At 36.5% G+C, this 21,914-nt stretch overlaps 1 protein-coding gene across 4 annotated transcripts in view; it reads right to left on the bottom strand.

Moving 5' to 3' along the window:
* Nucleotides 1-210: 210 nt before the first annotated feature.
* Nucleotides 211-21,914, bottom strand: part of LOC126185190 (zinc finger Ran-binding domain-containing protein 2) — a 71,654-nt gene continuing 49,950 nt past the window's right edge. Inside the window, exons 5-8 of one of the 4 annotated variants that reach the window (XM_049928054.1) lie at nt 14,222-14,344; nt 6,086-6,276; nt 5,928-6,006; nt 211-1,937 (exon numbers count right to left, since the gene is read on the bottom strand). In XM_049928054.1, the coding sequence (XP_049784011.1) occupies nt 5,961-6,006; nt 6,086-6,276; nt 14,222-14,344 (360 nt within the window). In that variant the 3' untranslated portion in view covers nt 211-1,937; nt 5,928-5,960. The remainder of the gene's footprint in view (nt 1,938-5,927; nt 6,007-6,085; nt 6,277-14,221; nt 14,345-21,914) is intronic. The other 3 variants (XM_049928052.1, XM_049928053.1, XM_049928055.1) reach the window with 3 other exon arrangements.

The following is a 21,914-nucleotide window of genomic DNA, read 5'->3' as shown; positions in this document are numbered from 1 at the left end:
AACGGCGGCCAAGTCCATCTGCAGAAAATTATTTATCAAGTTTCACAAAACTGTCATTAACAATTTTCACAAAATAATAATTACTGATCTTCTATGTTAGGCCAAAATGTGCTAACAATAGAACTAGCATCATCAGGAAAAATAACTAATTCTGTCTCTTGTTTCAAATAAGTCAATACGTCATTCACACGCAGAAAAATACAGGGGAAATCTTTTTGGAACATCTTTTTAATTTCTTCTAGGTGGAAGAGATGGCCTATCAACAGGTTATTAGGTTTATATAGCATAGCTTTCTGCATCCATTTTCTTAGATAAGATGTAAATCCATCATTTTGTGCAATTAATGCCATAGAAAACACACTTCCCTCATGCACAAACATTCTGAATAAGACAAACTTCACCTACCAATACACTCTAGTTAAAACATTTAGTTCATGGTCAGTAAACGTTTATATAGCTGTCTTGGTAGAATCACCCTTTAAAAATTTTAAATGTAACTTGCTCAGCATTTCACTATCATAAAGGTGGGTAACAACCCTTGAACACATTACCTATGCAGAAAATTCTGTAGTCTGCTGGCTGAAATTTGCATTTAACCTAAAAACAGATGTCTGCTGGAAGCTAACAGCAAGATGCATTCCTCTTCACATTATGGTGTTAGTCCTTCAGTACTCCCTAATAATACATATTCATAATAGTTACCACAGCCATAAAATCTCTCTCACATTTATCTCTCCTTTCAAGTATAGGATAGTGAGTCTCGTATACCCCAATCAGCTGGAGCAGCATCAATATGAAATTTTTACAGCTGCCATAGAGTCCATACAGCTGTGTTTCCATGTCTTGCAACAAAATTGACCTGGGGCCTGTCATGCACCATGAAATTTCCACGAAACTTACATCTGTCTTTCACTAAGTGCTACTATTTGATACATTTCACACCTAACATTAAAATCATAACTGAAAGCTATCAAACACACATGCACATTAACATTACATTCCTGAATATGCTACAGTATTTTCATTATAATATTTAAAAGCTGTGAGCTTATTTAGTTCTAGCAAATAGTCAATCCTTAAATAACATAAGCAGGATTTTATTAAACAGAAAAACATTCACTTCGTCTTTCAGCTATACTCTTGTAATCGAGACAATATCATTATTAACGATGATCCATGATCCATCTTCGATTCTCCTTATACTATGTACTACCCCAGATGACTACCTAATTTCAGAGATAAATTATCAGTATCATTCATTGTCAAATATTTTGACATTCCAACCACAAAGACTCCAATAATCAAAATACATTGTTTTCAATAACATTTTTATTGATTAACGAAAAGCTAAAAAATTAAAATGCAATAAGTATTGCTCAATATAACATTAACCCTTTGAGCATACATTTCCTGCAACAGCTCAAAGTAACTTACTCTGGACAACTGGGACGTCGGTAATGTTATGAAGAGATTAAATGTAACAGCCCACAGTAACCTTAGTAAACGTCTAAAAAAAATTTAAACCCTTAGTACAGACAAAAAAGTTTTTTGTCTAACACACTGGTGATACTGTGATTAGAATCTTTTAAATGCTATAAAAAAGAAAACAATACATTTTATTTCATTTCAACAAAGTTAAAAATCATAACATATCCTGTCACATAAAGAAAACAAACTAAACAATATATGCTCAGTAACTGCATTCAGTCAGCTGAATATATTCATTCATGTTAACTCCTTCCCATATTAATTATAGCTAAGGAAATCACAATTCTCTGCAAGCCTATTATTCCTCAGTGAACGCATAAAGCCTTAAGCACTATATGTGAGGACTACCATATCATTACCAAGAAAGATGGATACTAATCGTGTACCAGAGGAGACCTGTAGTTCACTGTAAACACCATCATCTACGTGCAGCTCCATCTTAATGTTACCTGCAAAGAAAAAAATGTAATTGAACAACAGTCTGCTGATATTCATACACTATGTTATTTCCTTCAAGAGAAAAGAACTGTGAAAGAGAGAGCAGTGAAATACGCTTGTCAGGATAATGACTAAAATATTCAGAAATATGAATAGAAACTGTGTTAGAGTGAGTATTTTGAGAGAGAAGAGCAAATACTGTGCAAAATAATTCTGTCTCAAATAGATACAGACTTCTCTTTCTAAGAAAAATTAATTGCTGTAAAACTTAGTTTGTCACAATTATGTGAAAAGAATACCTCCAACTAAATGTTTATAAAACAAGACATGATGTTGAACACCACCTACACAGTAGCTAGTGTTCTGTAGTACTCACCACTTCAACCAGGAACAACTTTGATGGATTTAAGAAACTAAATTAAGTGCAGCTGAAGTCAAAACAAGCAACTTTTGGATCCAAAAGAGGCTAACAGCTCTTAGTATATTTAATATTTCACTATGAGAATAATTAACAATGAGTATTCCTGTTCAAATGTGAACCAGGATAAAAGATACTAAAATACACTATTGTCCATAATTAAAGATATGGGACATATAAAAACAAGCAGTAGAAGGGGAAACAGAAAATCAAGGGTAAATATCTTTAGAAGCTTTTCTGTTGTATTCGTACCACATAAGGTAAGGTCATATTTCCTGCTTTATTTTGAAAAAAGAACTTAAGTATTTGGTATTATCTCTAGCAATATAGCTATGACAGAAATCTCACGGGAAGACACGCCACAGCACATCAGTAGCATGAGCTTTCTAGGCCTGCATGTCTCAACCTTGCAACAACACAACCACAATCTCCAAGTACTCTAGCAAGTTCCTGAACTGGGCTTCTGGTACATCGCAGGTTGCATGAAATTACCGAGTCCCTTGGCTGGAATTTGAATGTTTCCCTCATGTTTTACAGTAAATGGCTTCTGCAATACTGAAAGTAATACAACATATATTTTTGAACTTTCAGTTAAGTAACTGCTGTAAACAACACAAAATTCTTTCCAATTATAGCATCTATTTCATTATTCTTAGCATTGTGTAAGTAATGCGAAAAGAATTTTAAATATACTCTGAATTTTCTATCCAGATGAAATCACAGAAACACATAAATATTTCAGCAGCATACTGTAATAGCATCATCAGTTTATTGGATGCACTGCACATAAAACACCTGTTTGTTGCCACATAGTATGTTGGTGAAATGTCTTGCAATTTCTACAGTTTCATCTTGTTGAACATTTGAAAACTACTGGCTCTGTGATGACTGCATATTGCTTCCATTTAGATAATGCAATTCTATGAATGGAATTAAAGAAAGAAAAAGTTTCTTTAACTACCATAAGCAGTTATTACATTTTTATGTCAGTAACACACCTGTAATAAAGCAACTTTAAATTGCTTTCCTAACTGATAGGCTGGACATTGATTCATTTCAATTTGATATCTATCCAAAAGCTAGCAAGTTTTAATTTTTGTTAGCAAGTTTTCTTTATTTTTGTGTACACCTGTCAACAACTCCATGCTTCTGCTTTTCAATGAGTGGTCTCCTTTGCTCCTAAAGTATTTATATTCCACCAGAACTTCCCTACTGTAATTAAAACTCAACATTTGCTTAAGGTATATTAGGTACAGCAGCATGATGTTACAGCAAGTTTTCAGCCTGCATTGAGAAGATGTTTGCCAAAACTTTAATCACTCTTTGTTAGGTGATTGGAGAGGGAAATTACTAATATCAAAAGTTACATAATAGAACATGTAGCATACAAAATTCATTACGGCAGAATCATCTTGTACTCAGTGAACCCTTTCATAAGCCACTGGAATTTATTTACCCCTTTTTTGTTAAATAATGAAGGCACTTCCTGCACAGGGCTTGCTTTTTCCCCAACAATGAAGAATTTTTTAAACTATCAGCCAAATGTGCATCAATGACAGATTTTTCAATGCACAATTGAGTGCCAAACTACAGTGAGGTAGCTAGAGTAAACAGATATCAAATGTAACATGCTTGTTTCCAAACAACACAAAAGTAACTTTAATTTTTTACTGATAAAATGATATAAGTAATCCAAGGAGTTAAGGTAACTACTGACCCAATAGTTTAATTACCGAGTTGTTGACAGTCACATAACCAAGGCAGAACTTCTGCCTGCTAGCTTTCCAATGAACCTTATGATGTTCTCAGCACTGTTTATGTGCCAACTGATGACTTTGCAATTTGACTATTTGGTGAATTGCTACCTTTATTTCTTAAATTATTTATATCCCATCAAGGATTTTCCATTACCATTTTTAGATTACAATTTTGCTTACTTTTGTGTGTGCACTTACATAAACATTTTGAACTTAACAATACCATGTAGCTTTTGCTTCTTATTGATGTAATTAATGTAATTTTTCAAATGCATTTTGATTTTTGTACTGGACTCAATTATGTTTCAAAGTAGCAGCAGATTTTATACTTTTCTGGAACAATATTACAGGTGTTCATTTTTTATTAATAATATATAGTAAGAGTGAATGTGTGTGCGCGTGCGAGAGAGAGAGAGAGAGAGAGAGAGAGAGAGAGAGAGAGGGGGGGGGGGAGATTTAGAATTTAAGCAGCACTATTATTTCAGTAATAGGTTTTGCGGTGTCATCTTATTAGTGGATTTATTAAGCTTAACATAGTGACAATATGGCTGTTCTTTGCTGTACACTATTGGGTACTCTGAACAATTACACACTTATTTGAAGTATTAGCAGGCATGTGAAGCAAATAACCTAAGATTCCACATTTTGATGACAAAATCTGAGAATCTAACCACTTATCACTGCCATGATGTTAGCTATATTTTATCTAACTTTAACTACTTCCTAGCCATCAAAATAAAGAAAATCTCTCTTGTACTTAAAACAGATCTTTCAGCTACATATAATGTTAGCATTTCACAAATATTTTGAAATATAATGCCTAATGGCAAGCAAAGTGGGACAAATTATTCTCTGTGTAATTATTTACAAAGTTCTATATTACATTCTCCTCTTTATTACAACTGTAGCAGATTCTCCTGCTCCACCTCCTCCTCTTGTTCTCTCTCCTCCACCTTTTTCCCCATTCATTTAAGGGGTCAGCATCGTTATATAGGTTGAAGCAATGTTACTGTAAGTGCACGGCCAGATAACCTTCCTAATGCCACCACTCCACCCAGGGCAGAATTTTGTGTATGCAATCTGTCAATGTCTAGAGTAAATCGATGTTCAAGCGTGACAATATTTTTCTAAATGTTTGCTTAGTGTGTGGCTGAGGCAGGATATAGGTGATGTTTGTACCAGACTGGTATTCACCAAGTTGGATGTGGGAAACCACACAAAAACCCCTTCCCTGCTGGCCAGCTCACCAGCCCTGATCGTTAATCTGCGAGGCAGATTTGATCTGGGGCAGGTTCACCTCCCTGCACCCTGGAAGCAGTACATTAACTGATCAGCTATTCAGATGGGTCCATTTGTAGTAGATTAACTGGCCATTTTTTTCCTTTCTTTCTGCTATACTAGGAACAACCTTTTTTACAATAAAATTTTAATAACTGTGTTCACAAGTGCTAAGTGAAGAAAATACACTTTCTTTTTCACTGGCACTCAAAATGTTCTTTGGAAAATGGCAAAATCCTTGAGCAGTTGGAGATCAGTGGTAGACAAACATTTTTAAGTAAGTAAAAAGTATGAAAAATTCCACCAGACAAGCAATGAAAATTAATATAAAAATCAGAAAAAAAATCAGGGGCAAGTAAGCACATATGTCAAAATCAGCATCCCCCGAAAGTAATACTGCACCTCTAGTACATGTATGTATTACTGAAGAGATGATTGTTGTGACAATCAACATGACAATAGCTAATCTAGAATCTGAGACAGCTGTAGTTCTGCAAATTGTGTATTTTAAATATATGTAAGGATGTAGATATCGACCTTGTGCATACCCATTACCACCTGTTTACCTGAACCTGAATGTATTACGAGCCGTTTCCTCGTTTTCCACTTCCAGATGAATGTGACGAGCTGTAAAGGAAAGCCATATATTATATTATAGAATCAAAGGTTCATTTTTCCACTTTGCAATATATCCACACAGAATTACCTTGAACTTGATCTTGATTTAGCTTTGTGGCTCTTTCCCTCATTTGTGGGAGATCTGGAACGGGAACGTGACTTTGAATGACCCCGCCTCGTTTTTGGGCGATTTTCTTTGTCCTTTCTTTGTTGTTCAGAATCAGCATCACTGTCATCACCCCAACCAACTAAGTCATATTTGGACAGATCAGCATCATCCTATAATAGAACAGGACACTTAAAACATTTGAAATATCTCATTTTCATGCAGCCATGGGACAAATGTTAAAGGTATGAAAATAAATGGCTCCTACTGCCTCCTGTTTTAGTAAAAATAATAATGGCAAGAAATTAATATGCATTTAATAACTTATTATTCTGAGAAGATTAAAGATTACTCATTTTACTGTTCAGATGTGTACTGACAAAACAATCTGGAACACAGTAAGGGATGCATGTCACTGCTACAGTCAAAGTCTATTCCGTTCTGGAGAGAAAAAGAAAATGCAGAGCTGACAAGAATTCACAATGATAGCATCACAAAATCATTTTTTCTATGTTAACGTTTCCAAATATTTACTTTAGTCTCAACACTTATCATTCCACTTCTCTACTTGAAATTAAACACAATAAACCTGCTGATTAGATAATATTTATTAGCTACTAGGTCTAGTTTGTGACCATCATTTAGTAGATACAACACATATAAGCTGGGCTGGTTCCTTAATCAAGACCACAGCTGACCATCTGTCCTATCCTCACAAAGCATGTTTTGTACGCTGTGTGTGTGTGTGTGTGTGTGTGTGTGTGTGTGTGTGTGGTTTTACACTGACAAATCCTATATCATGAGTGATCCTTGGTTGAATAAAGACAATTAAATAAAATAAATCATTACAACAATTACTTCCTTAAGATATTCCACAGTGGCAATATATTATCACAAAGTTGACTGCATCATTGTCATTACGTGTAGTCATATTTATGATAATGACAATTTTTATATAAGCATTACCTTATAATGATGAAATATCCTGCCAAGTGATCAGTCATATGAGCAAAACTACCAGATAATAGACATTATTATGTGAACAATAGCTTTGTGTGGCTTATTATGGCATTTTTCAGATACATTTCAGATGCAGACCACTGTCTCCATAAAATTTCCCTACTTTCTTCCACCACAAATTGCTGTGGCCACACTGAAATTTCCTTTAACAAAAAGGAAACTTCCAGGCACAGTCCCACACTACGTGATCTACATATTCTTGAATTTCCTTTACAAATATGACACTGTTTAAGAATTATCACATAACAATTGGTGTACAATTTTTTAATACTGCTATAATTACTTTTTATAAAGTTTGTTATATTCACCTTTCACTTTTATACTAAATTTCATTTCTTCAAAATACTTTCCAATGGTTTATTATAACCATATTAGGCCTTTCTGGTTGTTTCCCTTGACTGGTCAACAGTTAACAGAACAGTGTTCCAACATTAGCATAAAATGCCTTTGACATATTAATCTTCTATTATTTACGCCAACATATATGCATCAACTGACTGACTAAGGAGAGCTATGTTCTTTGCATATTTCACATCATCATCAACGTTTATATGCCACTGTGTCCATTCATACTGATAAACATGAGCTTTAAATAACGATCAGGGGGCAATGAATTGCTGTCTGTTACCTCAAAAAGGGAGTAGCGCTCTTTCATTTCAGCAAAAATTGACATTACAAACAAGTTCCTCTTTGAAACTCCCTACTAGATTAAAACTGTGTGCTGGATTGTGGATCAGAACTAGAACCTTGCCTCTTACCAACATAACCTTCCACCTTTATACACTGACTCCATACTAATTACAACAAAAAGCTAAGCATTTGCAATATCCACAACTATACTTTATTCAGAACAATATTCATGACGGCATTGTGTGTGCAATTTCAGTGAACATTCTTGTGATATTAATAAAAACGGACTGCATTGATACTAAAATAATAATAATTAATTATTATTAGTGAAATAATTTAATTTTCTGTGAAAATTATACCTCAGACAATGCTCATGGAAAAGATGATGGAAATCTTCATCTTTTGTTATCTACGATACTTCTAGAACAATCTTTCTTCTTGTTCGAACTATTGTAGTGATCCGACGTGATTGATGACTTGTAGAACTGAGGTCGGTAAAAAACTGTACTATGTTGCTAAGTAATATTTGAAAAATAGAGTTTCTGTGTCATTGAAATCAATATGTGTGTTTGAACTTTTATTTTAATATGATTCTTGTCCTACATAAATGTTAAGTTTTCTGTTAAGCTACAATGGAGCGCAGCCATTAGCGCCATTGATCTACAGCGCGGATTATTGGTAAAGTCCTCAATAATGAGTGATTAACATGGAGAAATACTTTTAAATGTTAATGAATACAGTTAACGTGTGCCTCTCAAATCAACAAAGTTCTTCTGAAATTAATGAGATGGATAGCTAAAATGACCATTAATATGTCAGCCTTGGATAGAAAAAGTACACGAAAGGATAAAACCCACTACAAAGGAAGGAAAAACAACAAAGTGGGGAGGGGGGAGGGGAGTATGGTGGCAGGGAACATCCCAAAGCCCTCTGGGGCACAAAGTGGTTAGAGGCTGTCATTCCTTGTCTGACTGGCAGGTTCTTGGTCATTATGAAAGTCTAGTGACGTAGTTAGGTCAATAAAATGGTGGAGCACATAAAGTAACACCCTTAGATTAAAATGATGAGAGATGTAGAACGATAAATGAATTACAAGGTGGGATCAGGCCAAACTACCACCCACAGGCAGCCCAAGATACTCTGGGGGTGGGGGCTGAGACTACAGCAGTTGGTGATCAGCTACCCCACACCCATGGACTGGTAAAGGCCATATTATCTGATCTCAAAATAAAATTGTACAAGCCACACTATTGGATAAGGTGTAAAATCAGGTTTGATGGTTTGACATCAATAGGTAATAAGTCAGCTAGTTCAGTGTTTGCTTTATAGTGGTAAAAGTGGGTCTCTTATTTAAATGTGCACCTGTGATATAGGACCACTGGAACTACAATGACACAGAGTGGCTTGTTTAATAATGTATGCCTGGGTCAGTCTAGGGCGGTCAGTGTGGAGTTGGCAGTGAATTGTAGAATCTTGGCAGGACATTCTGCATGAATACATCCATGCAGTTAGTCAGGCCCTGGTATCTTTCATTATAGGGCACCCATTTTAGTAGCCTCCTTGGCCAAATAATCTGTGAATTCGATTCCTAATATTCTGACTTTGTTAGGGGTACAGATAAATATAATCAGTTTTTTGATATTTTGGAACTCAAATACAAGGTCTTGACAGGAGAAAACCAGTACATGTCAGGGGTAGTGATTATGACTTGTAAGCTGCTCACACGGTCACAGAAAATTGCAAAAGACTCGTGTGAGCAGGCACAAATGTATCTAAGAGATCACAAAACAGACCACTACTCCTGCAATAAAAACACTATGTTACTTCTGTGGTAGTGCATGTTGTTCACTGCCACCTTAGTGTGTGAAGGCATAACCCATTGGCCATTGACACATGACCCATCATAATAGATTTGCAAACATCCTGGAATGTTTCACCATAAAAAGACACTCGCTACATCCTTTGGCCCTGAAGGATGGATTTAGACAATTTTAGACAAAGTTGTGGGGAACAGATCTTCCCAGGGGGGTGTTCACGAGAATGATCATGAGAGAAGGTTCACAGAAATGTCACATATAGCTAAGAGAACTTGGATTGTAGATACACCAGACCAAGAGCATTTCTGTGGAGGTCCCGTCCTTCTATCCAGGAACACCATTTGTGATTGTGGCAACCCTCATTACAAGTGTTTTGGAAGTAGTGCACTAGAAACTACTAGTAACAGGTCAAGATTGGGCTTTCCTTATGGTGCCCTGTAGTTGACTGGAACTTAAAACGAAGAACTGTGACACATGCCGAAGTTTTACAGGTGTAGGGAATGTGAAACTGTAGGGCCCATGGCTTCTGTAAGTTCATTAATTGCTGTTAGGAAAAATGTTACTTTTATTTGTGAGACTCCATTTTTCTGAGTATAGGGAAGATTTTGAGAAGTGCCTACTTGATCGCGGGAGGACCAATGAGAGAAAAAACAAAAATTGGGAGGGCACGTATAAAGCCCCACCCATATATAATAGCAAGAATAGGGTGCTGTATTACATTTGTCACAATTTGGAGTGAAGAAAAACACTAATACTGAGATGTTAGTAATGAGTAAACACCATTCTGATAGCGGATTTCAAGTGAATTAGGTGGCTGTTGGTATATTGGCTCTACCAAAATCCACTTCCATATTTGGTTATACAATAAAACCCTTTGTTAATGCACCTCTGGGGACCCAAATATTTTTTCCTTACATGGAAGTTTTGCGTAGGTATACAAAAACATTGACTCAGAATCATAACCCAAGGATTCACTGTCACCGTTTTTGTCCCCCCCCCCCCCTCCCCCCAACGACAACAACAACAACAACAACAACAACAACAACCACCACCACCACCACCACCACCACCACCTTACTGTTCCTTAACGAGCATACCACACATCATTCATAAAGGCATGCTGGAAAGTAATGCCTCTGAATTTTTTATTCTGGACTCAATATCGGCTAAGGTATTACATGTTATGCATATTATTAGGCTGTCTTTATTGCTTCAATGATACAAGTTGTAATCCTTTGGCATTAGAGGGCTCTGAATTGTAGCATGTAACATGGCGGCATGTAATATAAGTATGTCAGTGCATGAGAAACACTATGTTACAATCAAGTTCCAACCATTGAAAATTGAAAGCATGAATTCAAAGAGTACATCCATGTGTGGAGCACCCTCTCCTTCAGCACACAATGAGAGACAAATTAGAAGCACTGCGACATCTGCAACAATCAAATGCCTTGTGTTCACAGTCACTGATAATCCTCCATACTTGGCCCCATCTGATTTTCATCTGTTTCCAAAGCTTAAAGAACACCTTCGGGGACTTCATTTTGATAGTAATAAAGTGGTACAGGTAAGGTTGTGGCTCCATCAGCAAAGTCAAACATTCTACAGTGAAGGCATCAACAAACTGGTCTCTCGTTTGCTGAAATGTATTTGTCGCCAGAGTGATCATGTTAAGAAAAAATGAAGATTTTGGATGGTTTGTTTTATTTAAAATGCTTTTAAGAGCTTTGACATAAAAAATTAGAGACATTACTTTTCAGACTGTCCTCATACATCGATCTTGTGTGTGGAAGTCAGAACTTTGTCATCACAAGAAACAAAATCCTGGAAATGCACAGTTTCAGGAACACCCGGAATTCTACTCCATTCTTTCTGGACCAATGTTGTCCTCGACAGCAACTGATGTACCACAACCAGCCTTCATGAAACAATTTGACACAGTCTGTTGTTTTATACAACAACAACAACGACGACAAACAAGCACAGCCTGTAGAATGTCAAGTCATCACTTCCTTACTTTCAAGGAATCGAATTTACTTCTGGACATTTGCTACTCCATATTTGGCTTTAACAGTGTATTATGCCTAGGTCAAGAGGCTGCAGTTAACTTGTGCTGTTTGGTGGAAGGAACAAAACATTTACAGTCCTTGGAATGTACAGGCCATCATTCAATGATAAGTACTATTTTTCTTCCTGTTGCACCCCTTTTGGCACCTAAAAGCCTTCTGACGTCTTCTGGGCAAAGCTGTTGTACTCTTTAAGTGCAAGGTAGCATTTTTACATTTATAAAACAACTGTGAGTTTTGAATTTTTCTATAACTAGCGGACACAACATTTCACATCACTAGTTACACATAATAGCACAGTCACACTTTCTTTCCTTTTTTTCATCTCTGTGACATTTTTCTCGCTGAACAGAATACATTTTGCAGGAAGTAAATTGCGAAAGACACCTGTTTCACCTGTGTTGAAACTGGCTGGGCTTATAACCCCATATCAATTGTGGCAATGTAATTTTCTTCCAACTTTCTATTTCCACAGACTCACTTTCTCCATTTTCACTCTGAAATGCGAGATTATCATGCTTTTTACAATGCTCTAACCAGTCATTTGATGCACTGAAATTTTCAACATGCATCTTTAGGATGATTTCATGAGCCTCGTCTTACAGCATGTTTCTGCTGATAGGAATGCTGCCGCTCCTCATTCCTTGAGCCCATTAAAAAAAAAAAATTTCCATATCACGGAATGCTAACACTCGAATGTTCTTCCTTCTGCATCCAGAGGAACCACTAACTTCTGCATTTAACAATGCTTCATTGCTGCTCGAGTAGGCCACTGAACAAAGATGGCACCAAATCTTACTTTTTTGACATGTCCAAAACTTTTACGTACGAATGTCTTCATTACCATGGAAGATCAGCTTTTGCTAAATTGTATGCTTTCTAAATTTACATGCAGTAAATACATAAACGTAAAGCGTACAACTAAAATATAGATGTGTGTTGATCAAAAAGAATCGATTACCATATGACACCATCACACAACTTGAAGTACAAGCTGTGTAAAAATGAAAGGAATCGGAAACTCATTTGGTCACGTCAGGAAACGCATAAAAATGGATTTTTATTTGCAGAATGTTTTATGTGTATTACTTAAACGTTGACACTTTCTTAAAACTGGGTTCATTAAAAGCAGGTAGGAGTAAAATCATTCTGATGGGAGTTCTGCATGGTGATTCGAGCACCACCATTCGATTATGAGTTGAGCCTCTTAACCACTGCATTAACCTCACAAAATATCTCATTTCCATCACATTTCCGTTTTCTCATCAAGCTCTCTCCATAAATAACTATAAATAACCTCAATAACCCTTCTGCTCTCATTATGTGAGCATAACACTTGAGTTTATGGCCAACTCTCACTGTCCACTTCACAGGCTCGCACATCACTACCGACAATATCATATGACAATCCGAATCCGAATCTCTATTGCCAGCAAAATGTGTGTACTTCTGGGTATGAAACAAATTTGCACCATAGCCATTCTGTGACTAATCACATATCTGGATGCTATTGCTAAAATCACTGCTGCCCTGATTATCTGGTCCCAAGAAGATATAACTAAATGTTACCTGTACACCTTTGAACTAATTTGAAGATTCTGACCTTCATTTCCAGGTCACCTTTAACTCTCAACCTTCATATTTAATATGAACCCTTCCAGATGGATCTTAAATTCAGCCAGAGATGTGTTGTTGTCTGCATACTGAGAACTGTTAATGTTCTTGCCTTCAATTTTTTAATCCTCTTCTGATAAATTTCACATGCTTTCTCTTGGAAGGGGGGAGTCAAAATATTGATGCACACCCAAATTTTTCTCTAAAGTCAGCAAGATATTTTTCCAGGCAGTTACCATGTCTTTGTTTACAAATGTGGCCTAACCAAAGATATTTTGTTAAAAAATTTCAGCACATCCCTTAAACCTACAAAACCAACCAGTAATTGCAATAAAACTATCTTTTCATCTTTCTCTCACTTTCTAGAGCCATTGCTAGAATTACTGGTCCTTTTACAGGAATGGACACATCTACTGAATTAAAACAGCATGTCAGCACTTCTTCCAGCTTTCATTTTCTGGTGTTTCTTTGTCCCTTCACAAGTAATTTGTTCAAGGTCTTTCCATTTACTAACAAAAACAGAAACATTGCCCCATCAAAGGGCAGTACATCTTATGAAGGAGAGTTACACTTTAAACAGGAAATTCTTTATACAGTATACTCTCTTATGGAAGTTCTTGGGTGACTGGAGTCAAGGATCATTTTACACAGGAAAGCATTTTAGGAAGGAAAATTAGGTTTAACGTCCCATCAACATTGAGGTCATTAGAGATGGGGAATGGTCTCAGATTCGGTCAAGGAAGGGGAAGGAAATTGTCCATGCCTTTTCAAAGGAACCATCCCAGCATTTGCCTTGAGTGACCTAAGGATAACACGGAAAACCTAAATCTGGATGGTCAGATGCAGGATTGAACCACAGTCCTCCCAAATGTGGGTCCTGTGTGCAAACCACTGGGCCACCCTGCTTGGTAAAGCATTTTAGACACGGGCATCTTAATAACTGTATAACATAAATTTTTTATTTAGCATACATCATCCTCTTCCTCATCATCCTCCTCTTCATCTTCTTCATCACGGTCTACATCCAGTTTTGCTACTCTGCGCGGTTTTTCTGGAATTGACTCTCCATTCTTTTTCTTCTTTTTTCTTCCAAACTGCAAGAACACAACACACAAAATCAAGTCAGAATAAAGTAACTTCATTCTATCTTTGATGATGGGGTAATCAGGGACATAAGCTTAGTATTGGCCATGTTCACATGACTTAAGCTATGTTACAGGAGTGAGTCAGAAATCTTTTTTCCAAAATACTGTCTGTGATTTTGTTTCTGTATGTACACTTGCCATACAAGTGAATCCGTAAATGAATGCAAACACACGTATATCCCAATGCTTACACTGTTTTGCCAAACAATTTGTTAAATATGTGAACAATTTTCAGGTATATTCAGTTTATTCTATTTGTCAATCACGGTATAATATATTAGTGTGAATGGTAACCTATTTTCATGCCATAGCATCTATTAAATTTTATGTTATGCAGAAAATCCAATGTGAATATTTCGATGTATCAACAGAAGTTCCTGATATTACTTAAACTTCATAACATACTGTAAAAGAAACAATAACATAATTGTTGATTAAATATGTGCTTATAACAGCAAATCCAAGCTACTAATGTGTGCGGGGTTCTCTCACTCCAGTGACATAACTATGGTCATTATTACTTTACATTTCTTAATTTCACATACGACAAGGCAAATAAAATCTTCACAAAAAAATATAACAAATGAACTAAAAGTATTTTGAGTAAGGTACCACATCATAATGTGAAACACTATACTGGAGAAACCAACATTTTGTCCACTGTTTCAGTGACCACCTCCTAAGTGTACTGTCACCAGGTTTTTTGAGTATAGTTTTTTTTCCCCCCACACACATTGTGATGAAGTACCATACTCATAAAACTTTTGTAAACTGACTCTAGCTGTGGAAGCCTATGCAAATATAACATGTTTATGGGGTAATATGTGCTGGCCAAACTGTAATACTTTACATACAGAAAACATTAAAGTTTCAAATAAACTAAGATAACTGCTACACAAGATACCAATGTATGCTGAAGGGGAAGTGTATTTCACTAAATGGGGGGGGGGGGGGGGGGGTTGAACAGCCACCTAGCCTCTAAAGTTATTTTAATCACCTTTAATTTATGTACGTACACAGCTATTAATATTCTAGTAAAAAAAATAAACAGAAAGAGGACCCACACTCAGAATCACATCAAATTTGAACAGAATATTACCAAATAAAGGGGAAATGGTATGGAAACAAATTTAATGCAAATCTTACCACTAGGTGGCAGTTGTCCAGAATATGCAAAATATAAGACGTGAGGTACACAGCTGTCCCTCAGCTCATGCCTGAGACACTCGTCATGACTGTCTCACTGCCAAAATTGTGTGCTCCTGGTACAGCCCTTTTAAAAGAATGTTAACTGTGGACCAGTAGTTCTGCAGAAGTTTTGGACACACAACAGTATGAAAAAAAGTATTGGTCTAATGTCTGTCGGAGAAAATGATGAAATTCGGAAAGACAGGTCTTTTCTAGTGCAATTTAGCAGAGGGAGGAAAATAATTGATCCAACATCAGTAGAAGATGTGGTCACAGCACTGCAGCAGGGATCGAGCAATGGTTTGCAGACATGCACTAGACGAGGAACAGCCTGAACTTTGGATGCGCCTGTGAGCAAGGTGCATAAAATTCTGCAAAACATCCTGTATTGTTAGCCATACATAATTACCCATGTTCATGAGTTGCTTCATGCTGACCTGCCACTAAGACAAACATTTATCCTAGAATTTCTTGCTTGCATGGAAGTGAACAATGAATGGCCATGGAACATTCTGTAGACAAAGCCAATTTTTATCTCAAGAGCCAACACACAGAACTCCAGAATATGGGCAACAGAAAATCTGTTCGCCCATCAGCTGGTGCTCCTTCATTCTGCAAAGGTGACTGTGGTGCGGGCTGACGGCATAGATAGGACCATATTTTTTCGAGGAGATGGGTCCCATGGGTCCAGTGGCCTGTACCGTCACTCGTAACTGTTAAAGAGTCTTTAGCGCACCAGTGTCATTCCAACCCTTCACAGCATGGCTGTGTGGGCAGGGCCATTTTTGTACAAGATGGTGCTCCTCTGCACAATGCAGCTGCTGCACAAGCATTTTGGAAATGCTAGAATTATCAGCCGTTATTTCCCTACAGCCTGGCTGTCCAGATCACCTGATCATAACTGCGCGACTTCTGGCTGTGGGTTTATCTGAAAGGTGCTGTGTTCACTGCTCTGATTGCTGAACTGAAGGCACATACTGTGCAACGCATTCCAAATGTGACTCCTGAATACACTATGACCTGTTGTAGAACACTGTTTCTTGATTTAATCTTGGGGCAGAAAATGGTGGACAGCATATTGAAAATATCTTGTGCCAGTCTCACGACAATTAAAAACCACTGTCATTTTTGCTTTTTATGCGGGTTTTGGCCTCTGGACAATTAAAAATCAATTTTTTCCATTTAATATGACATGACCTTGCCACGATGATTGAGCTTATCTAACTAACAGTGCCACAATTGTTTAATGCCAAATTCCTGTGGTCATGCACATTGCACAGTATGGGTGGTTTAATGTGCAACTCACACCATAGCCATCATATTGTGAGTCATTTGTCGCCAAACACATTTACATTATGAAGCTTACAGCACCATTTAGTGGGAAAGTTTTCATTTTTTTGTTCTCATAACATTCAAATGTGGCAGGCAAGTTTGTATGCCAGTTTCATCGAAAATAAGATTATTTCTGTAATTAGAGGATTACATCAGACCAAATACCATAGGAATGTCGTACAGAAACGCAGTGACTGTAAATTCTTGGCTCCAATAACCTCATTTCCTTTTTCATTTAAACGCAGTGATGGCCTCACTTGTTCACAGACAATTTTTGTTTGCGTGAGAAGGCACAGACATTGGATGTGAGACAGGAAGGACAGGAGATGAGGTGAAAAAATAGGTCTTTGCAGAGAGAGGATGCCAGTGGGTCAGGTGTTGACTTCGCGGAAGCGAGGATGCCGGAGTACGGCATGGGGGGCAGCTACCTCCCCTTGCCCAGCAGCCGTAAAGGAGAGCACTGCATTTTCATGTTTTTCAGAGGGCCTTTGTAGATAGCCATCTGACACTGTTTGGAAGAAAATACGGCCTGCAGAAATAACGGCTTAGCCTCGTAGGATGCTCTCAGAATTTGGGTAGATTGTGATGTGTTATATCTGGCAGGATGCCATATGTACAAAAAGCCTCAATATTGGATCACTGTTTTCTGCATTTTTTGCTATTGATGAGAATGCATGGTTTGGCAGAAAAAGTTAACTGGACATAATAATCTACCAAAAAGTTGAGACTTCAAAAGATATGGAAGTGTTTGGACATAAGACATGGTAGAGTTCGCACCGAGATTTATATGAGCAGACGTAACCAGCATGGATCTTGAGTTATTGCAGGCACTGATCTGTGTGCACCCTGTGCATGTCAGCTACACATGTAGCAGCAGATCACCGCACCTTAGCAGATGAGCAGGGAATGCAGTCACAGCAGTAGCAGTGCACCCTCACTTTCAATTGAGAATTATTCATACGATGGTAGCATTCATCACGGCATTTGTGCGTCATTACAGTGAGCATATATAGTACTGGTGTGTTAGTATTTCCTTGGGCCAAACTGGCATTTCTGTACAAGAACCTGTCTCAGATTCAATCTAGGCTTGTTGAATTTGACCGTTTCGCAGTTAGTCACGTCGTCTACAGTCACTGTTCTCCATGTAGAATTCACAAGCTTTGCAATTCACTTTTTGATTGATATTACCACCAGCAGGGTCTACTTTTTTGTTCTGCTGAGTAACATCACTCATCAATTAAAGCCACTAATTCAATTTCAAAGATGTATGTTTGTAAATCATTGCACATTCTTATAATTCATGCATGTGATTGATGTTTTTAGTGAATAAAACATTGGTTTAAATGACTTACTATTTCTATTAGACACCTTTCCATTAAATTAGTAATTCTTTGTGTAAATCTCTACTTTAAGATCTACAGTTTGGGCCATTAAATGTTAGTGTCATACAATTAAATTATACACATTGAACTCATTAGGTGTTAAGGGCATGGTCCCATTCACAATTTTCTGAGGTAGGATAACTTTCAAAGGTCAGGGATTTTGCAACATTTCCCCTACTTTGATAACATTCCATTCAAACTTGACGTCATTCTGAGCTGTGATTATTTTTTTTTATACAGCATTTCGAAACTGGAACTCTAATTATAATCACCCTAAATATCTCACAAGTGACCCCACTCTGGCTTCACAAAGGTAGCACAGTCTGTGGCTAGACAGCTTGTCTGACATAGTGGCAATAAATTATATACACATACCTTCCTCATGAATCGTTCTGTCAATTAGTGAAAACTGTATCAAATCCATACAGTAGTTTCTAAGATCAGCCTTCACTTATGGACAGAAAATGTGATATGCCAAATGGCTCAGCATGCACATGTCAGGCCAGAAGTCTGAGAGCTAGAATTCAACCCTCTGTAGGTCTTATCTTTTTAACACTGAAGACTTCTTGCACATCTGGAAATGCTGTACATATGTGGAAAAAGCCATGTTAACAAAGGGAATAAATTTCCATTAGGAATTAATGATCATTGAGAATATTTTATACATAAAACCATCTAGATTGCTTAATATATTTCTTTACTTTTTATGCTGTTTTGTCTACTACCATCATTGGATTAAAACTCAGAACTTCTAAAACATGAACCTTCCTTATTTTGTACATCTTAAGTTTTGATCAGATGACAACAGTAGCTGAAACAGCATACAAAATAAAGAAATATATTGAGCGATGTTGTGAGTTTTATTAACAAAAAATGCCTTTTTCCACTATGGCTTTAGAGTCGGTAGTGGCGCTAGGCAGAAACTTCACATCAGCAATGAATCAGCTTTGCGAGGCCCATTTCACTTTCCAGTCAGAAAGAAAATTGTTGTTTAGTTTTTATTTATGTGACAATGATTTTATATCAGCTGGTCTGCCTCATGTAACGTTATATCGAAATGATTTATACATGTTAAGCTACATTCAGGTACATGGTACTGTACTAAGAGTAATGTATATAGTGTATCTCATGTAAGCCCTCCCTCAAACCTGTCATGTTGCATCTTCAAAGATCTGATGATGGGGCCTTTAGTGTGTTGAAACCGGTCAGCTAGTAAATAGGATTTAAGCGATCTTGGCTTTTGAATTATTTCTGCAACAGAGTGATCGCCCCACAACACACTGTTCACTGCAAAATAGTTTTTATAAGATCCCAACGCTTCCTTGTTTTGTAAAAAGCATGAACATCATTGATGAAGCCGAAAAATGTTTTAGCTGTTGAAATGTTAGTGGCAAGTTCCAAAAATGGCATCACCATGGCATGAAAAAAGTTCATTGATTAATACTGAGTATTGTTGTTCTCACACCTATTATTATTATTATTGACTTGTTTTCTCAGACTTAAGTCTGGTTAAAAATGGAACGTGACGCGGACCTCGGTCAAGCGTGACTTCCTTGTAACTGTATGGTATATGTTATATTGCATTTAGGAACTTTCGGGTAATTGAACATGTATCAATAATTACAGATTTTTGTAGTTGTATATATATGTTTGGATGTAGCTGTATTGCATTGATGTACTGGTGAATATTGTGAGGTATGACTCCTGTAGTTGATAGTATAATTGGGATAATGTCGACTTTATCCTGATGCCACATGTCCTTGACTTCCTCAGCCAGTTGGATGTATTTTTCAATTTTTTCTCCTGTTTTCTTCTGTATATTTGTTGTGTTGGGTATGGATATTTCAATTAGTTGTGTTAATTTCTTCTTTTTATTGGTGAGTATGATGTCAGGTTTGTTATGTGGTGGTGTTTTATCTGTTATAATCGTTCTGTTCCAGTATAATTTGTATTCATCATTCTCCAGTACATTTTGTGGTGTGTACTTGTATGGGGGAACGTGTTGTTTTATTAGTTTATGTTTTATGGCAAGTTGTTGATGTATTATTTTTGCTACATTGTCATGTATATTATTATTATTATTATTATTATTATTATTATTATTATTATTTATTTTATGGCCTTCATTGGACCACTGTAGTCAAAAATACAAAGTTCTAAACAAGTTGTTACAAATGGATACAATTTGGTTCGACAATAACTTAATATATTTAGGTAATATAATTATCAGAGGCTATTCTTATATGAAAGGTGTTTTGCTCTTCTGTCTGCCCAATATTTCTTCATTCTTTCCGATATTTTCTTTCTTTCTTCATCTGAGACAACTCTTCCTGTACTCCTTTTATTGATTTTCATTTGTAGTCTGGTTTGCGGGTCTTGCAGTATTCTGGTTTTCTCTGTCTTGTTTTTTAGGTCATCTACTGTGATTTGAAGTTCTTTTATATCTTCCTTAATTTCTGTGATACATTTAATGTCGCTCTTGCTATTCCACAATTTTTGTATTTTTTTTTTACTAATTCTGTTTTCTGGAGTTCTCATCAGATGTCCAAAGAATGAGATGCGTTTCTTCCTGATTGTGCTCATGACTGGTTCTATTTTCTTATATACTGTTTCATTTGATGCTATTCTCCAATGTCCATTTATTTTATACTGTTTATTTATACATGTCCTAATTATTCTTCTTTCTATTTTTAGTATTCTGTCAATTTCTGCTGTATTAGTAGTTTTGAAGATAGTTTCAGCTGCATACGTTTTTTCTGGTTGTGTAACTGTTTTATAGTGTTTTAATTTTGCATCTATAGATAGGCTTTTTTGTTGTATGTAGTTTTGGTAATGTAATTTGCATAGTTCAGTTTTTTTTATTCTATTTTGCCATGATGGCTTCTCATTTAGATTGTATGTTATTATTTTGCCTATATACTGAAATTTATCAACAATTTTGATTTCCTGTTCTCCTATTGTAATTTTGTTTGCAAGTGGTGGCTCAGTTAGCATAATCTCCGTTTTTTCAAATGATATTCTAAGGCCTACTTTCTCTGCTATTTCTTGTAGTGATTTCACTTGTTGCCTGGCTTCTTGAACGGTGTTGGCTATGAGAGCAAGATCATCAGCGAATCCCAAGCAGTTTAAGCTAATATAATCTTTTGCACTTCCAATTCTTATCCTCTTTGGATTGTCCTTGTACCATTCTCTCATTATGTATTCCAGTGCACAGTTGAAAAGTAATGGTGATAGGCAGTCACCTTGTCTTTAGCCTGTTTTTATGAGGAATGGTTCCGAAATTTCTCCTCTAAACTTCACTTTTGATTTGGTGTTGGTTAGAGTGAGTTGTATTATTTTAATTAGTTTTGGATGGAGTCCTAGATTTCTTAAATTTTTTAATACTGAAGGTCTGTGGAGAGAGTCATATGCCTTCTTAAAATCTACAAATGTTATTGCCAGAGGTTTGTTCCGTTTCTTGTAGTATGCCATAATCAATTTTAAACTAATTATCTGCTCTGCACAGCTTCTCCATGGTCTGAAACCTCCCTGATACCTGTTCTAATTGCTCCTTGATTCTTTCATATAGGATCTTGGATAGAATTTTATATGTGCAATCTAGGAGAGAGATTCCTCTG

Source organism: Schistocerca cancellata, chromosome 4, assembly GCF_023864275.1.
Source record: "Schistocerca cancellata isolate TAMUIC-IGC-003103 chromosome 4, iqSchCanc2.1, whole genome shotgun sequence".
Lineage (NCBI taxonomy): Eukaryota > Metazoa > Arthropoda > Insecta > Orthoptera > Acrididae > Schistocerca > Schistocerca cancellata.
Note: the sequence above shows the minus strand (reverse complement) of the source record. Positions and strands in the feature narration are given on the sequence as shown.